This window comes from Oncorhynchus tshawytscha, linkage group LG07 (genome assembly GCF_018296145.1).
Source record: "Oncorhynchus tshawytscha isolate Ot180627B linkage group LG07, Otsh_v2.0, whole genome shotgun sequence".
NCBI lineage: Eukaryota > Metazoa > Chordata > Actinopteri > Salmoniformes > Salmonidae > Oncorhynchus > Oncorhynchus tshawytscha.
Genome location: NC_056435.1, coordinates 47,179,589 through 47,199,087, shown reverse-complemented (window position 1 = coordinate 47,199,087; position 19,499 = coordinate 47,179,589). Strand labels below are relative to the sequence as shown.

The window sequence follows — 19,499 nt, the reverse complement described above, 5'->3', positions numbered from 1 at the left end:
AAATTGCCTTGAAAATCTATGGCAAGACTTGAAAGTGGCTGTCTAGCAATGATCAACAGCCAACTAGACAGTGGTTGACAGAGGTTTTAAAAATAATTATGTGCGAATATTGTACAATCCAGGTGTGCAAAGCTTTTAGAGACTTACCCAGAAAGACTCACAGCTGTAATCAATGTCAATGCTGATTCTATTGACTCAGGGATGTGAATACTTATATAAATTAGATATTTCATTTTCAATACACTTGCAAACATTTCCATCAAAAAATAATAATTGGTCATTATGGGGTGTTGTGTGTAGATTTGTGAAGAACAAAAAGAGAAAAAAAGTATTACAGTTTGATTTCAAACTGTAAGAACAAAATGTGGAATAAGTCCAGGGGTATGAATACTTCCTGAAGGCACTGCATGTTTCTGTTTATAATTTCGGACATTATGGTAGGCTATTTCTTAGTCAACTTGTCTATAATTAAATATATGCAGCTTCTCTTCTGTCATTAGATGTTTCCCTAGAAGACTAAATCAACCCTTGCTCACCAGAATAATGTCATAAATGGAAAGAATGAAAGTTTTCTCTGTCATCTCTGTTTCTTTCGCAGAGCAAAGATGTTCAGGGACCAGGGAGAAAATACAATAACTCAACAACAACAAAAAAACAGGAAAGATTTTCTGTGCAGAAATTGAAAGCTGTGAAAACGACCCAACATGTTTCTTCTGATAAGATTTCAGTTCGGCTTGGATGCATATTTTATGTGGTTGAAATACTATCAGCTTTTATGATGCTGATAAAGATAGCACCTCTACAGATGGTATCTAACTGCGCATTCGTATTCTCTCAAGATGCTGAAAGAAAGAAATACAATTTCTCCATTCCTGTTCCCAGATTCAAAATATGGCCTACATTTGTTGTATAATTTCACTGCAAAAAATGCTTAATTCTGCAGGAGTTATTATTAGGATATGTGAGAGGTTATAGACCTACAGTCCAGATTTTAGTTTCCATTTAACCCATCTAAACAGTAGACTACAGTTCCCTTGACGTGCCATAGGCCTATTTCAAGTCTTGTGACTGTGGAATTTGTATAGCGCCTCACAATCATCAAACATAACATAACCAGTCAGCACTGCTATCATCCTCTTTTACCACTTCACCAAATCATTTCTAAACATTTATTTTATGGCCCTCCCTTCTCTTTATTTTCAACTCTCTATTTCGCAGCTTTTCTCTTATTGAATTAAACTCTGACATTGTCCGTTTTGCCTCTGTGGATCGACATTCACTTTTTCTACCTGTTACCAAAAGCATTTGGCGATTGGCATGTAGACTATTTGACTATCGTACAGTTAGGACCGAAAGCTTAGGCTTATGCACAAGTACCAGATAGCCTAAAATAATGAAAGAAAAACCTCAATGTTTCCTATATAAATTGTACAAGAAGGATATATATTCACTCAGCTTCCCTCCAACCACACAATATTGAATTACTCTAAACCCGTGCATCACTATCACACACACACTCATGTACAGTCAGATCAAATCAAATACATATGCATGCACGCACACACATACACTCTCACACACCAACACTCTCACTCACACCCTTTTGTCTTGCTTACGTGTGTGTGTGTGTGTGTGTGTGTGTGTGTGTGTGTGTGTGTGTGTGTGTGTGTGTGTGTGTGTGTGTGTGTGTGTGTGTGTGTATCTCAGAGTGCCATTGAGTCTCTGCTGGGAGCATCCATGACAGGAGTGGCCTACTCTCTGTTTGCTGGTCAGCCTCTCACCATCCTGGGTAGCACAGGCCCTGTCCTCGTCTTTGAGAAGATCCTCTTCAAGTTCTGCAAGTCAGTACATTCTCTTCATTATATTAATGTATTATAATGTTCTATAATTAGGGCCTGACTGTTAATATTTCCTCTGACTGTCTCCCAACCCCCCTCCCTCTCTCAGGGACTATGACCTGTCCTACCTGTCTCTGAGGACCTGTATCGGCCTGTGGACGGCCTTCCTGTGTCTCGTCCTGGTGGCCACAGATGCCAGCTCCCTGGTCTGCTACATCACCCGCTTCACAGAAGAAGCCTTTGCTTCCCTTATCTGCATCATCTTCATTTACGAGGCTCTGGAGAAGCTCATCCACCTGGGGGAACACTACCCCATCAACACCCACAGCGACCTGGACAAGCTCACACTGGCATAGTGAGGACCATACATCTTCCTGTTTCTACCTTTTTCTGTTTCTGTCTTTATCTGTTTCTTACTTTATTTCCATTTTCTCATTTTGTGTAATTTAGTCCCTTTGAATTATTTCTACTATGTGTGTGAGAGTATACTTAATAGTATGTTTTCTGTGGCTTAAGTGAATTCAATTGAGTATATCTCTCTCTGTAGCTGTCGGTGTGCAGAGCCTGATAACCCCAGTAATACAACCCTGGAGCTATGGAGTCAGAAAAACATCACTGCTTCTGCTGTGCCTTGGGCCAACCTTACTGTCAAGGTAACTCAGCCGACACACTCCCACACAAACACACACAATCGCAGGGACGGATTAATGCAGGGGCTTACCAGAGCTGAAGCCCCTGGTCCCAGGCTCATGTGGGGCCCAAAAGGCAGCAAAAATAAATAAATAAAAGTATGATTAAAATAATTAAGGAAATATATAATGTATATATTATATATGTAGTATATATTTTATAATTTTTCACTGCGACCACAGGAAGACTCAATGACTGTAGTCAGCCAGCTGCTGCCTGCTGCCTCTCCACTAATCATCAGATGGGGGGAGGAGAGGAGGTAGGGGGCCCACGTGGGTACCTGGGGGTTGATTGGGTAACTGATTAATAAAATTCTAATTAACTACATAATAAATACATGTGACTGGTCAATTGTATGATTCAGGGGCTGGGCCCAAGCCTGTAGGGGGCACTAGAGGCAAAACAAAATGTATATATAAAAAATATATATTCTTATAATTTTTATCCAACCAGAGGAGCCCGTGTTCAATGTTCAAAATAGACCAGACAGCATAATTTAGCCACAAAGGATTAACAGTTAATGAAAAAATAACTGTGGATTAAGTTTTATCACACAAATACAGGTCTCTGCCAAAATGAAGGAAACCCCAACATAAAGGTCTTCAAAGGGTGTTGGGCACCATGATCTGCCAGAACAGCTACAATGCTCCTTGGCATAGATTCTACAAGTGGCCCTAAAACATGCCAGGAAAATGCACTGCACACCGTAACATATACTTTGTATCCTTTGTTTACTCAAGTATTTCCTTTATTTTGTCAGTTACCGGTGTGCCTACAGTCGGAAGGCCGTAGTTTGGGCAGCATGCCTGACAAATATAGGCTACAGCTTGTTGTGTTGATGCCATAGATTTTGTAACCTCTTAACCTGACAATTTGACTGTTAAACTCATGGGTATACTAGCAATGGATGCCAGTCCTGACATGGGTATACTAGCAATGGATGCCAGTCCTGACTTGGGTATACTAGCAATGGATGCCAGTCCTGACATGGGTATACTAGCAATGGATGCCAGTCCTGACTTGGGTATACTAGCAATGGATGCCAGTCCTGACTTGGGTATACTAGCAATGGATGCCAGTCCTGACATGGGTATACTAGCAATGGATGCCAGTCCTGACATGGGTATACTAGCAATGGATGCCAGTCCGATCATGGGTATACTAGCAATGGATGCCAGTCCTGACTTGGGTATACTAGCAATGGATGCCAGTCCGATCATGGGTATACTAGCAATGGATGCCAGTCCTGACTTGGGTATACTAGCAATGGATGCCAGTCCTGACATGGGTATACTAGCAATGGATGCCAGTCCGATCATGGGTATACTAGCAATGGATGCCAGTCCTGACTTGGGTATACTAGCAATGGATGCCAGTCCTGACTTGAATGGTTGGTTGCAGCTCTCAGTTTGCCTTTTGCAGATTTCAAAATATAATCGCGGGAAAAACGCACAGTTTGGAAGCAAAAAATGCCTACAAAGCCAATGATTTGTTCATCTGGCCCTACACCCCCCCAATTTCATGATATCCAATTGGTCGTTACAATAATGTCCCATCGCTGTAATGACCGTACAGACTCGGGAGAGGCAAAGGTCAAGAGCCATGTGTCCTCCAAAACACGACCCTGCCAAGCCGCACTGCTTCTTGACATACTGCTTTCTTAACTTGGAAGCCAGCCGCACCAATGTGTCAGAGGAACACTGTACAGCTGGCGACCAAGTCTGTGTGCATTAGGAGGGCCAAACCCTCCCCTAACCCGGATGACGCTGGGCCAATTGTGCGCCGCCTCATGGGTCTCCCAGTCACGGCCAGCTGCGACACAGCTTGGGATCGAACCCGGGTCTGTAGTGACTCCTCAAGCACTGGGATGCAGTGCCTTAGACCGCTGCGCCACTCGGGAGGCCCTCTATTTGATCATTGTATCACTACCCCACCTTACGAGGAAATACTTGTAAACAAGCATACACCAAAGTGTTAGGTAGGGGGCTGTCTGCTAGACATACCAATGCAACAAACAACAAATACCGTTTGGGGGAGATGCTATATGAGATGCTGCACACATTTTGAGCGGCTGTCTTTTGGTATCCTTTTGCAGAGGAAATATCGTAGCCTATGAGGTCCATCCGAGGTGTGATGATTGCTGGTTGAAAACTTAACCCAATACCCCGCCGGGATGACTTCAAATATAGTCAGCCCTGGGTTTAGTAAGAGACTACTATACATGTCAAAGAAGATAGTGCCAGGTCAAATCGCGGCTATATCCCACTCATGTTGCTGTTTAGCTATTCTGATGTTTCAGCCACCAGGTGCAGATCATATTTAGATTCAGTAGAATCAGAGAAAAAGTGTCAGTAGTGTAAGCTATGTCAGATGTTGTCCAGGGGAGACGAGAATCAGCAATTGTGGGTCTGGGACGTGAACCCAAAACAGTTGCAGTGCTGTCTGAGCTATTCTTCTATGTTGTTTTGTGTGTTTGTTGATCTTCAGGAGTGCATAGATCTGCAAGGCCACTTTGTGGGTACAGCTTGTGGACACCATGGCCCCTACACCCCTGACGTACTCTTCTGGTCGGCCATCCTCTTCTTCGCCACTGTCTTCATGTCAGCGTTCCTCAAAGAGTGTAAGACCAGCCGATATTTCCCCACCAGGGTAAGACATTACAAAACTGTGTAAATGTATGAAGCTCAATCTGAAATAGATTCCAATGCAATGGTTGTGGCATTTGTGTTTGGAAGGGAAGAGGCTACAGGGTTAATTGTTCTATATGCTGGTTCGTCTAGACCTATGTTTTTCTGCCTGAGTTTTAGTAGACAATTTTGTGTTGTTGCATCATCGAAGATCCCTATCCTGCTTTGTTCAGGTGCGGTCCATGATCAGTGACTTTGCGGTCTTTATCACCATTGTATTTATGGTCATGCTTGACTTCCTGATTGGAATCCCCTCGCAGAAGCTGCAGGTGCCAAGCAACTTTAAGGTAGGATGAAAAGATCACTGTTTTATATGTGATAGGTGGTTTATAAACTATCGAGACGATCCATTCCGTACCCTGCTATCTCAGATATTTTATTTTTTGTCTCTGTCTGTTCTACTAACTAGCCCACCCGAGATGACCGTGGTTGGTTGATCAACCCAATAGGTCGAAACCCGTGGTGGACAGTCCTGGCTGCCTCCATCCCTGCTCTGCTCTGCACCATCCTCATCTTCATGGACCAACAGATCACCGCTGTCATCATCAACCGCAAGGAGCATAAACTACTGGTGAGAGGAAGACAAGTCTGTATTTATTGGTCCCAGATATTATTTTACTAAGGACTGGGATGCCGTCACACTGTTGGAGGTATGGCAATGCAAGACTACACTGTGGCCATTGCCCAACAGTTAGTCAGAAGGAACATGTTCTTCATGCAGCTTTGTTCTGAGGGCACAAGTCAGAATTTGAGTTTTGGTTTTGTTGGTCGATCTGTATGATTTTTCATGTGTTATTCTCCCTCCATGTATTTACCCTTCCCCTTACAGAAGGGCTGTGGCTATCACCTGGACCTGCTGATGGTGGGGGTGATGCTGGCTGTGTGCTCCATTATGGGCCTGCCCTGGTTCGTGGCAGCCACCGTGCTCTCCATCTCCCACGTCAACAGCCTGAAACTGGAGTCAGAGAGCTCGGCCCCCGGGGAACAGCCCCGCTTCCTGGGCATCAGAGAGCAGAGGCTCACAGGCCTGGTCATCTTCCTACTGATGGGCCTCTCTGTCTTCATGACTGGGGCTCTGCAGTTCATTCCCATGCCTGTCCTGTATGGAGTATTTCTCTACATGGGAGCCTCATCTTTGAGGGGGATACAGGTAATATCTTACAAAGCATGCACTTCTACAGCAGCAACACATACACACACACATTTGTTGCCATTATAAGTCACTGTCATACAATTCCAATGTTATCTTCTTTCCTCTCTCAGTTTTTTGACCGTCTAAAGTTATTTGGTATGCCAGCCAAGCACCAGCCAGACTTCATCTACCTGAGACACGTTCCCCTGAGGAAGGTGCACCTGTTCACCATCACCCAGCTCACCTGCCTGGCCCTGCTCTGGATCATTAAAACCTCCAAGGCTGCCATTGTCTTCCCCATGATGGTAACAATTACACCATTCTTGTTCAATGGGACCAACTGGGCTAAATAGGTTTAGAAGAAGCAATACCACAGTACTGCTATATTCGCTTTGGGAATCTCTGTGTAAATGGCTGAAAGTATTTTGTCTTATCATTGTATTGAATGTCATACATGTGAAATATCATATCTGGCAATATATGTGTATGTATGTGTGTGCGTGTGTGTGTTGTGTAGGTTCTGGCTCTAGTGTTCATCCGTAAGTTGTTGGACCTTTGCTTCACTAAGAGGGAGCTGAGTTACCTGGATGACATAATGCCTGAGAGCAAGAAGAAACAACTGCATGACGCCTCCAAGAATGTTGACATTGAGGTACTCCATCTATTTACAGTATGATTACAGTATGCTTTGATCCTATAGCATTCAACACAACTGCTTTTGGAACATGGAGGTCAACTTTGCTTTGTCACCACTAGAGGCAGTGTTGTATAGGGTATGGTGTATTATTTGACTAAAGGCTGAAATACACAACACAATTTTTGTTGGGTGTACGGGCTCTATCCATCGGAGAACCTCTCCCATTTAACGATTTAGTCAAGCTAAATTATTGTGAAATAGTACATACACCTCGCGGAACCTCCGATTAGACAATCGGGCCAGAATTTGCATATATTTGCTAGTCATGGAGGAAGATGCTGTGTGCTTTTATCTGGATTGCTGTCAGGGGTGTAGTGCAGTCGGTATGCAGTGGAACGATGCTCCTCCACTTCTCAGAATGGTGCTTGTTTAATAAAGTTTAGACTAAAGTTGAATCTCACAAGATCTCTTAATGATTCATTAGTATTTTACATAACAAACCATAGTAAAACGTTACGCTCTACTGCCAAGTAATTAGGCTACTTGTGACATCTTATTATGATTGTGCTGAATAGTCGCATTTATTTTCTCATGCGGCCAGAACTCAACAATGCACACCACTAGGCTTAATATGCTCTGATTGAAACAAAATACAAGTGGAAGTATAGCTTCGTAAACACCCTCTGCTCTAAAATGTGATTAAACAGTAGTTAGGTTGCTAAGCCTACATCATTCAAGAAGACGATCGAAACACATATTCCCCTGAAACTGATTGGGATCAAATGGTTGGCATGCAGCATGGACATTTCACCCGTATAAGGTGAAGAATTATCATTCACGATTGACAGTGATGATGGCCTAAAATGTATAATAAGGTAGGCTTAATGAGGTGTTTTAGGATTTTAAAACTAGAAACATTTCTTTGAGACACTGTGTAGGCAAGTTAATTGTTACATTTTGGATGATGCATTGTAGGCTATGTATATTCAAAAATGATATTCTACAACAGGCTACATTTCGGAACCAAATTTCATTGAGAAATGATGATGTAATAAATAAATAAAAATAGCACTACATCCCTGATTGTTACGTGCCAAAAAAGCTAAGACAAAAGCAAGAATGAAGCAAATTTTGGCATGCAACTGGTTACGGAAAAGAGGACAATATGGAGTATTGATTTTGCAGAAAGAGCTTGGGGTAAGAATACATTTAAATGTGACTTGTAACATATCCCAGCAGACCAGCTAGCTTGTGTGTGTGTATGTTTTTGTGTGTGTGATGAACTTGTGAGTAGCTGATTGGCTAACAGTGGGACATGCCTTGCATCTGCTCTGAGCATTGTTCACACTTGGTCGATTTGAGGCTGAATATATTCAACATTTGAAATTATCAAGATGCCAAGCGCACAGGAGCCTGTCTGTGACAGCCATCAACCACAAATCAGGTATGTGTTTACACTTTACGGGCTGTGGCGGTACGTTTTACTCCAGGTTTGCTCTGGTTTCTCGGCAGCCCGTAGATCGGGTTAAAAACATGTAGTGTCCGCCAACCCTAACACTCTTTCTGCTACAGATGTAGGATCTTAATTTGATCACCCTGTTACAGGTAAACTTTCCTGCAATGCAGGAAATGTTTTACTTGAAGTGTATTTACTGTTTAAAATGGCTTCTGACGTATGTATTTCCACTTAGAAAATGTTCCCTTACGAAAAATGGATCAACCTCTAATTAATGTTCATAAATGATAATTCACATAATAATTCACATTTCCTGTTGCTGCAGGATCAATTTCCTGCTGTAGCAAACTGTCTCTAATTAAGATCTTACATCTGTACCTGACATGCACATATCATCACTATATTCTTCTGTGTGTGTGTGTGTGTGTGTGTGTGTGTGTGTGTGTGTGTGTGTGTGTGTGTGTGTGTGTGTGTGTGTGTGTGTGTGTGTGCGCAGCAGGATGAGGAGATTCTGGGTACAGCAGTAGAGGATAAGACCTCAGTCCATATCCCCATGGAGAGCAGCAAGCTCCTGCAGTTCCCCAAAACACACGACCCCAGGTAACACAGACACACACTTCTGAAGAGACACATACACACACACACACACACACACACACACACACTTGCATATGAACACGTACACCCTTATGAAGACACACACACTTACCTACGAACACACATACGTGATGGCCGAGATAGCTTAGGCAGTCGCTACTGGGCGCTAGATCTGCACTATCGTCTAGGATTGATGTGCATTCCCGGTAATAAATCAAATCTAATTTTATCACATGCTTCGTAAACAACAGGTGCAGACTAACAGTGAAATGCTTACTTCCCAACAATGCTGAGAGAAAAAAAGAGAAAGTAGTGTATTTGGTTATTTAGCAGTCTTATGGCTTTGGGGTAGAAGCCGTTCAGGGTCCTGTTGGTGCCAGACCTTTGCCGTGCGGTAGCAGAGAGAACAGTCAATGACATGGAAGGGCTGGGGCCTAACAGTTTTTTGGGCCTTCCTCTGACACCGCCTGGTATAGAGGTTCTGGATGGCAGCTGTAGAACTTGGTGCAGCTGTACATGGTGCAGATGTATAACGTATTGAGGATTTGAGGGCCCATGCTGAATCTTTTCAGTCTCCTTAGGGGGAAGAGGCGGTGTCGTGCACTTTTCATGACTGTGTTGATGTGTGTGGACCATGATGTGGACACAGGAACTTGAAGCTCTCGATCTGCTCCACAACAGCCCTGTTGATGTGGATGGGGATGTGCTCAGCCCTCTGAGAGGTTGATGTCCTGGCACCACACAGCCAGGTCTCTGACCTCCTCCCTGTGGGCTGTCTCATTGTTGCAGGTGATCTGGTTTACCACCGTCGTGTCGTCTGCAAACTTAATGATGGTGTTGGAAACCTGCACAGCCACGTAGTCGTGGGTGAAAAGGGAATACACTTGTGTGTGTGCAAAAGCATCATTTCCCTCCTTAACTATCTTTAACTGTTCCGTCAACATTTTCGTAATTTCGGATGTTGCACACCCTTGGCTAAACGTGGTTGATAAGGAGGGAAATTATGCCTTTGCATCCTGGATGGAGGATGCTTTATGTACTAGCCAGTGCACAGGGGAGTGTATTACCGGGAATGCACATCAATCCTAGTTGATAGTGTAGATCTAACACCCACTATTGGCTGCCTAGGCTATGACATCTAGTGGACAGGTAAGTCTTGGTTCATGTCTTTGCTCACTGTCTGTATGTGGTGTCTTTTGATGGTACAGTAGAGGTTTCTTCATTGCACCGCTTGTTGAGTACTAACCCCCTCAGACTCCACCCTCCCCTTCTTCCCACCCCCTCTGACCTCTGACCCGTTGCTTTAACCCCTTCCTCCCCAGGTGTGACCCTTCTGATATTAACATATCTGATGAGATGTCTAAAACCACCGTATGGAAATCCCTCAACGCCAACCAAAAGGACAGTCGCATGGGGGCTGCTAAGAAGGCAAGGCCCTATCCCTCTCTGCCTCTTTATTTTTCTACCTTTCTCTCACAGTCACAGTTTTTTTAAACCTTTATTTAACTAGGCAAGTCAGTTAAGAATTGTATTTTATTTACAATGACAGCCTACTGGGAAACAGTGGGTTAACTGCCTTGTTCAGAGGCAGAATGACAGATTTTTTGCCTTGTCAGCTCTGGGATTCAATCCAGCAACCTTTCAGTTACTGGCCCAACGCTCTAACCATTAGGCTACCTGCCACCCCTGTCTGGTGCATTGCATGTCTCCATTTTGCCCACTGAGGTTACTGTCTCTCTGTTTTCTCAAATCTCTCCTCTCCTACTTGCATTTTATAGAATCAGTTGTTTGAGTTTTTAATATTATGATAGAAGTGGGAAATTGGATCTCCCTCAAACTGGATTTGCCATGGTATATTATTAACCATGTCTCTCTGCTCTCTATCTTTCTCATTCCTTACTTCCCTCTGTGTGTGTGTGTGTGTGTGTGTGTGTGTGTGTGTGTGTGTGTGTGTGTGTGTGTGTGTGTGTGTGTGTGTGTGTGTGTGTGTGTGTGTGTGTGTGTGTGTGTGTGTGAGTGTGTACGTCTCTCTAAAGGATTGAAATTGAAGGTCTGGAATTTATAGATCAGTGAGAGTGGAACCAGATGACTACAGAGGCTGTGAGCTACACTTCAATAAGCCAGACCCATAGGTCATAGAGCATTTCTAATGCCCCCTTGTGTTTTGACTCACACACATCTTTAACCCAAACACCTCCTCTACAATACCGGGACCCCAAGATTCCTAATGGCTGCTCTCATACACCCCCAACACACACACATTCCCTCAAACAACCACAACCACAACAACAGTAACAACAACAACAAACCTTCAGAACAGCCTTGCTGTGTCTATGAGAATGCTCCTTCAAACCCAAACCAGGTTATTTTTTAAATCACAGTGACTCTACTAGTATGTTATCTTTACTTTAAAGAGTTGGTCTTTTTCTTTACTGTACCATAAGTGTGTTTTCTATAACGTGGTGTTCTTGTCAAAATTATTTTTAAATTCTAAAGTATATTATTGGATCAATAATGTAGAGATATTTAACTTTGGACATAAAATCGGTGTCTGTTTTTGTGCAACGTACGATATGATAATATTGCTAGAAGAGACCGTACTTCAGTTCAACCAGTGAAATCAATCATTTGATTAGGCGCTATAATAATCTGTTACCTTTGTGGATATATCTGTGTTAAATATAACTGTTCAGATTGGAAGCTCCTGTACAGAATGTATGTGATCTTCTGTTTCTGTCCATGTGTTTTACCTCAGTCGATCTCTTTGGAATTGGGAACTCTTGTCAGGCAGTATGGGTAGGACCTTAGGTTTTTCCAGATCATGTAATCTGGGTTGTTCCTGATCAGGTCACATGGTCAGGAACAACACACAGCGCCTAAGTATGGGTAACACTGTAAAATGTTAGAAGCCAGAGGTGAGTAGCAGTGGTGCCTAGAGTAGTACAGGACCACACCTAGAAATGACTCACCGAAATGGCCAGAATACACACCTTTTGACTGTGTGTGTGCATTTCTGAGAGAGTTTAATATATGGGCATCCATAATTCATCGGCAAAACCAATATGAGCAATAAATTAGCCCAAATGAATGGCCCTGTGCAGAAGATCTACCTACCACTGAATCTACCTACACTAAACACACTTACTGGACCTGATTGTAGATGTTTCAATGACCTCCACGTTTTGAGGACATTTAATTTCATTGATAAACCTGTCCATTTCTTCTCAAAGGTGCATCATTCCTCCTTACTCTACTCTCTTCTGTTGATTACTGATCTCAGATCTGTAATTATATTAAGGAATGAAGGAAGGATGTATTTGAACAGCACCCTAATCCAGTAAATTGGGACCACATCCCTTACTGTGATGTGTGCTCTTTGCTCCTAGGCTAGTGCCAGTTGGGAGGCGAGAAAACATACTGGCACAGTATTCCTCAATAACATACAATGAATTTGTAGTTGCACATTGTATAGATATAGTATATATAATATATGTTTTATTTTCAAGAAACTGAGTAAGAGATTATGTATGACAGTAATTTATTTTAGTATATGAATGTTAAAACGGCCACTTTCTGTATATAGTGTAATAAATGGGACAATGTGCTAACAGGAAGCCTAAGGAATGCAGCACAGAAAGCATCTAAATACTAACGTAATAGGAATGACTCCACGAGAATATATCCTCCCATGTTTACAAGATGTCTCCCACCACTAAATCCAACTGCCTACTGCTGAGAAACTTCAGGAATGTGTCCAAAATGATGATAATAGTAATTTTGATGATGATTGTCATGATCGTTATCATTTCTATACATCCCCATGGCTAGTGCCAAAGTGGCTTTAAGTACAGTCTACATGCAGTAATAATACCCGTACAAAGATCATGAGAGATACAGCATCTTGCTTCAGATAAAGCCATGATTGTTTGTCAATACTCATCTTGACATGGATCACCCAATGGGTTCAATAGATTACATTCCTCTTTTTTCCAAACCTGATGGAAATACTAATGGCTGGAATGTAAGAAACATTGTACTGAGGAGTAACTAGAAAATATTTTGATACAATGTGGTGATGTTTTGCCTCTGTGTTATACCTCTCAACTTCCATTTAAATCATCCAATCATTTTGTTTCTTTGTCCCAGACAACAGTATGAAATGGCTTTGAGAATAAGTAAAAGTACAGTGTGACACAAACACAATAAAATATGAGAATTCAAAAAATATAAAACAGCAACAGTCAAACACTTAAAAAAGCCAAACTTGAAATACACAAACCACAAAACATACAATGAAAGCAGAACATACATTTAGAGAAAGAAACGAAACTCAAAATGTGATTTAAAAGGCCCGGGGCAGTTAAAACATTGATTTTCCTGTGTTTATATATATTTCCACATTACTAGGTTTGAATAATATTATGAAATTGTGAAAATTATTATAATAAACCTTTTAGTGTATGAACTGTTTGAGAAGACCGCCAGAAATTCCAGCCTGTTTTGATGGGACGGAGTTTTAGCCTGCCTGGTGACATTAATAGACCAATAAGAAAGATAGTTTTAAACCTCTGACAATAACAGCTAGTTTTCAGTTTTCCCTTCCCCACCCAGACCACTCCCAGACAGTCCAAGCAAAATTCTTGCTTGAGAAATTGCTTTATGCTATTTTCACAATTTTAATTGAAAACAATCACAGCAAGTTCCTTAATTGACCCTTAACTAAGCCCCACCCCAGAATGTTGGGAAATCAATCACAGTGCTCCAATGGATAGCAACTGTAGTTGCTCACGTTTCAAACATGAAAGCCAATGAGAGCTATGGCAAAACTGAGTTTCATCAAAATGTAACTAAATTGTTTCAATGGCTAAATAACAATGCACCAGGGTTACTTGCTACTGTGATTCCTGCAACGCAGAGCCAGTTGGAGTATTTTTAAAATCCTAATTATACTTTTATTACATTGTTTGCTAGCTCAGCTGGTTAGCTAGCTCTCAGTCTCATTGACCACCAAACATTGCTAACACTAGCTAGCCACTTATTATAATGTATGTTAGCTAGCTAAGTTATCTATATTATGAATACAACTATAATCTGCTGTTGACATCAGGATTCGACTTGAGATAACTAGTTAGCTCCAAAAGTAGTTATAGTAGTAGCTTTGACTGCATGACAGTGCATTCAGAGCCATCCAATCTTCCACAAACTTAATTGTACCAGATTCCCGTGAAGCAATTGTAATGACAGTCCACCGCAATAATTTATTGTGTATTAAAAACACAGTTTAAGATTGTTGTGAGTGGTTTCTCCAGTAGTTTGACTGGGCAATGGAGCTTCCTGGGAAAATGTTGTCATAGGTTGCAACAGTAACCAAGGGGGTCCAGGCTTAGCAAAGGGTCAATTGTTACCTAGAAATGATTTGATATTGAGATACAAATGACTGCATTGGACCTGTAAGCAAGCAGAGTTACTGTACATTCACACACTGTTAGTGGATGTGCTCTCAGAAAAGACTTGAATAATTCAGCAAAGCAATCTTTAAAATGACATGATTAGTTTTATGTGATTGAAAAATAAAAAAATGGATTCAAACAATGTGTTCTTCTATGTATACAGTGCCTTCAGAAAGTATTCATACACCTTGACTTATTCTACATTTTGCTGTGTTACAGCCTGAGTTCAAAATTGATTAAATATTTATTTTTTTCTCACCCATCTACACACAATACCCCATAATGACAAAGTGAAGCCATATTTTTTAGAAATTTAGCAAATGTATTGAAAATAAAGTACAGAACTATCTAATTTACATAAGTATTCACAACCCTGAGTCAATACATGTTAGAATAAACTTTGGCAGTGATTACAGCTTTAAGTCTTTTTGCATTAGTCTCAGCTTTGCGCACCTGTATTGTACAATATTTGCACATTATTATTTTGGGATTTATGTAAGCTCTGTCAAGTTGGTTGTTGATCATTGCTAGACAGCCATTTTCAAATCTTGCCATAGATGTTTAAGCCAATTTAAGTCAAAACTGTAACTAGGCCACTCAGGAACATTCAATGTCATCTTCAGAACAGTTTCAACTGTTTTGCCTTATTATTATACGACCATGCTGGTCATTTATGAACATTTGAACATCTTGGCCATGTTCTGTTATAATCTCCACCCGGCACAGCCAGAAGAGGACTGGCCACCCCACATAGCCTGGTTCCTCTCTAGGTTTCTTCCTAGGTTTTGGCCTTTCTAGGGAGTTTTTCCTAGCCACCGTGCTTCTACACCTGCATTGCTTGCTGTTTGGGGTTTTAGGCTGGGTTTCTGTACAGCACTTTGAGATATCAGCTGATGTACGAAGGGCTATATAAATACATTTGATTTGATTTGATTTGATCTTGGTAAGCAACTCCATTGTAGATTTGGCCTTGTGTTTTAGGTTATTGTCCTGCTGAAAGGTGATTTTTTTTCCAGTGTCTTGGAAAGCAGACTGACCCTCTAGGATTTTGTCTGTGCTTAGTTCTATTCCATTTATTTTTATCCTAAAACACTCCCTAGTCCTTGTCGAAGACAACTATGCCCATAACGTGATGCCCCCACCACCATGCTTGAAAATATGAAGAGTGGTACTCAGTGATGTGTTGTATCTTTGTAGTGACTGCGTGTATTGATACACCATCCAAAGTGTAATTAATAACTTCACCATGCTCAAAGGGATATTCAATGTCTGTTTTTATTGATTTTTTTTTACCCATCTACCAATAGTTGCCCTTCTTTGCAAGGCATTGGAAAACTTCCCTGTTTTTTGTGTTTTTTGTGAATTTGTGTTTGAAATTCACTGCTCGACTGAGGGACCTTACAGATAATTGTTTGTGTTGAGTACAGAGATAAGGCAGTCATTCAAAAATCATGTTAAACACTATTATTGCACATTGAGTCAGTCCATGAAACATATTATGTGACTTGTTAAGCACATTTTTACTCCTGAACTTATTTAGGCTTGCCATAACAAAGGGGTTGACTACTTAATGACTCAAGGCATTTCAGCTTTTCATTTTCCATTAATTTGTACAATTTTGTAAAAATGTAATTACTGTTTGATATTAAGGGTTACTGTGTGTAGGCCAGTTACACAACATCTCAATGTAATACATGTTAAATTCAGGCTGTGTGAATACTTTCTGAAGGTACTGTATGTCAGTATGTGCTGCCCCGGCTGTTCTGTCGAGTGTGTGTGTGTGTGTGTTGAGACTTTAACGTTGTCCAGTGCAGTGCAGTCAGTGTCACTGTGTCCTCACCCTCACCCTCAGTCTCAGACATTTTCTCTGAGATCATACACTTCTGGTATTAGCTGTGTTTACCCAATGTGATTGAGTGTGTCCGCTCCTCTCTTCCTCCCATCCTTTCCTACTCTCCTCTTCCCCTCCTCTTCTCCTTTCCTCCATGTAGTGAGTAGATGAGTCATAGTGTACAGTGTCAGACAGTGCTTTTCTGATGAATACAAGATTGGCCTTGTGTCCACAATTAATTTAACAGACAAGGTCAAAGAGAAAGAGAGGGATGAGAGGAGGGGGCAGGGTGAGAGAGAAATGAAAGGGAGGGTGAGAGATACAGAGGGCTTAGAGAGAGAGATTTTCAGGGAGAAAGATGCCTTGTCTGAAAAATATTGAATGCTTAGTCCATAGCAAAAATATTCTAAATGTTTTATATGTGTAATGTCATTTTTGATTATGGAAACATGGGAAATAAACCATACATCTTTAAAAGTATACGTGTTGTTTGTGTCATTGCATTTAAATGGTATTTTAGGAGGGTAAGGTTTGAAGTGTTTTTTATGAAATGTGTAATTCAATACTGTCTCTAAAGTAATAATCCCAACCTCAAGAGGCAGTCTTATTATGCCACTAGATGGCGATGCCTCATAGAAAGTCAAAGGCGCTGTCATTAAATTACTTTTTTTATGAATACTTTTTGACAAAAGATGGATTTTCTACCCAATCAAATACAATACATGATCAGTGAGTTTGGTAAGCAGGAAGGGTGCATTTTTATAAGTATTTAACTGGGCCAAATATGTTTAGGAGGCCTGACATAAGTCCTGCATTGACTAAGGGAATCTATCTCTCTCGCTCTCCTGAAGTGAGGTCCCTGAGTGTGGAGTTTAGACATCTGGAGGTAATCCATCTGTCAGAGAAGTGGAGTAGGTCCTGATTACAAACAGCTGGTAGTGCTAAGTCCTACCCAATCACAAAGCCCCTCTCCTGTGACGTCAGCGTCAGGGCAGGGTGTGGCTATGGACACTAGAACAGAGAGGAGGGGATCAATGATGAAGCCGTACGAATACTCAGCGGCCAGTTCACAAAAATGGTTACCCCCCTTACAGACAGTGAGTACGTGGCCACGGCAGACTGGCACCGAAGCATCCAGTTACTGTTGGATTGAACGTTAGAATGGGCAAAACGAGTGACCTAAGGGACTTGAGCGTGGTGTGATTGTCTGTGCTCGGGCCAGTTCAACAGTGTCTAGGGTTTACCAAGCGTGGTGTGATTGTCTGTGCTTGGGCCAGTTCAACAGTGTCTAGGGTTTACCAAGCGTGGTGTGATTGTCTGTGCTCGGGCCAGTTCAACAGTGTCTAGGGTTTACCAAGCGTGGTGTGATTGTCTGTGCTCGGGCCAGTTCAACAGTGTCCAGGGTTTACCAAGCGTGGTGTGATTGTCTGTGCTCGGGCCAGTTCAACAGTGTCCAGGGTTTACCAAGCGTGGTGTGATTGTCTGTGCTCGGGCCAGTTCAACAGTGTCTAGGGTTTACCAAGCGTGGTGTGATTGTCTGTGCTCGGGCCAGTTCAACAGTGTCTAGGGTTTACCAAGTGTGGTGTGATTGTTTGTGCTCTGGCCAGTTCAACAGTGTCCAGGGTTTACCAAGCGTGGTGTGATTGTCTGTGCTCAGGCCAGTTCAACAGTGTCTAGGGTTTACCAAGCGTGGTATGATTGTCTGTGCTCGGGCCAGTTCAACAGTGTCCAGGGTTTACCGTGGCAGTGGGTAAACTCGTCGATGAGAGGTCAAAATGAGAATGCCAACAATCGTACTAGTGGAGCACACTGATTATTACATAGAAAGTGTAATATTAATAATATTATGTTATATTGTGTATGATATGGCCTGGTCTCTTGGTCTTATTTGTGTTGTTTAACTTTATTAATAAAGGCACCATGCATTTTCTGTGTCAATGTGGCAAGATTGAACTGTACAGTACAAGGTTTGTTAGGGGGAAAACACCATGAAGTGACCAGAGGGGTATCCTACGAAGCAAGCTAGATCTATTTAGGATTTTCTAAAACTAACCAGCTTCAGTTAGCTTCACATTCCAGCTCAGGCTTCATCCGTACTTTGACTGTGGATATTACTCATACGCCTACTCTAGCAGGCTTAACTACGTGTGCATATCGCACATGCAGTGGTCTAAAGTACTTAAGTAAAAACACTTTAAAGTATTACTTAAGTTATTTTTGGGGGTATCTGTACTTTACTATTTATATTTTGATATAAAAAATATTACTTCACTACATTCCTAAAGAAAATAATGTACTTTTTACTCCTTACATTTTCCCTAACACCCAAAAGTACTCGTTACATTTTGAATGCTTAGCGGGACAGGAAAATGGTCCAATTCACATACTTATCAAGAGAAGATCCCTGGTCAACCCTACTGCCTCTGATCTGGTGGACTCATTAAACACAAATATTTAATTTGTAAATTATGTTGGAGTGCCCCTGACCTTCAATTTTAAAAAAATGAGAAAATTGTGCCGTCTGGTTTGCCTACTATAAGGAATTTGAGATTATACATACTTTGACTTTTTATACTTAAGTATATTTGAGCAATTACCTTTACCTTTGATACTTAAGTATATTTAAAACCAAATACTTTCAGACTTTTACTCAAGTAGTATTTTACTGGGTGACTGCGCACATGGCTATCCAAACACCGAACTCTTCATTGAGACAATGTTGAAACATCAATCCATGGGCGAGTCAGTACCACATTTGAATTTGTGCCCGAAATCAAAATGAAATAAAAGTTATTTCAAATTCAGCAGGCTATGGTGTGAAACAGGCTTTTAGAAGTGCGGTCTTTATTGTATTACTCATAGTTAATGCCTTCTTCGGTGTGTTTTGGTGTGCTTATCAATGCCCAAGCTCCTGCCTTGAGCCAATCAGTGTAATTTTGTAAATGCCAGATCTCTATGGCAAGACGCATAATTCACCCAAATTTTGTAAAAATGTAGCCAGTGCTGTCAGAGATATCGCACATGACTCACATACGGGGACAGATCGACAGTGCCATCACCGATTTCATCGTGGGTTAAGTTTTAAAAAATGTAATCCGTCAAAATGAAGGGGATGATGACAATCTTTGCAAGAGGGAGGGAATCTGATTTCATTGGTCTTCATCTCACTGTTCAGTCATTT

General features: G+C 41.5%; 1 protein-coding gene and 1 non-coding gene across 2 annotated transcripts in view; both read left to right on the top strand.

The window, feature by feature from the left end:
• The window catches only part of slc4a8 (solute carrier family 4 member 8), a 53,237-nt gene extending 39,394 nt beyond the window's left edge, over nt 1-13,843 (top strand). The window contains exons 13-24 of the mRNA XM_024427404.2: nt 1,708-1,841; nt 1,948-2,193; nt 2,386-2,491; nt 5,016-5,177; nt 5,389-5,502; nt 5,625-5,786; nt 6,045-6,365; nt 6,479-6,652; nt 6,865-6,999; nt 8,937-9,040; nt 10,360-10,465; nt 11,074-13,843. Of these exons, the coding sequence (XP_024283172.2) occupies nt 1,708-1,841; nt 1,948-2,193; nt 2,386-2,491; nt 5,016-5,177; nt 5,389-5,502; nt 5,625-5,786; nt 6,045-6,365; nt 6,479-6,652; nt 6,865-6,999; nt 8,937-9,040; nt 10,360-10,465; nt 11,074-11,079 (1,770 nt within the window). The 3' untranslated portion in view covers nt 11,080-13,843. The remainder of the gene's footprint in view (nt 1-1,707; nt 1,842-1,947; nt 2,194-2,385; nt 2,492-5,015; nt 5,178-5,388; nt 5,503-5,624; nt 5,787-6,044; nt 6,366-6,478; nt 6,653-6,864; nt 7,000-8,936; nt 9,041-10,359; nt 10,466-11,073) is intronic.
• On the top strand, nt 4,612-4,755 carry LOC112255586. The gene has a single exon (XR_002954308.1). It is a non-coding gene; the product is annotated as a U4 spliceosomal RNA (small nuclear RNA).
• Nucleotides 13,844-19,499: the final 5,656 nt, after the last annotated feature.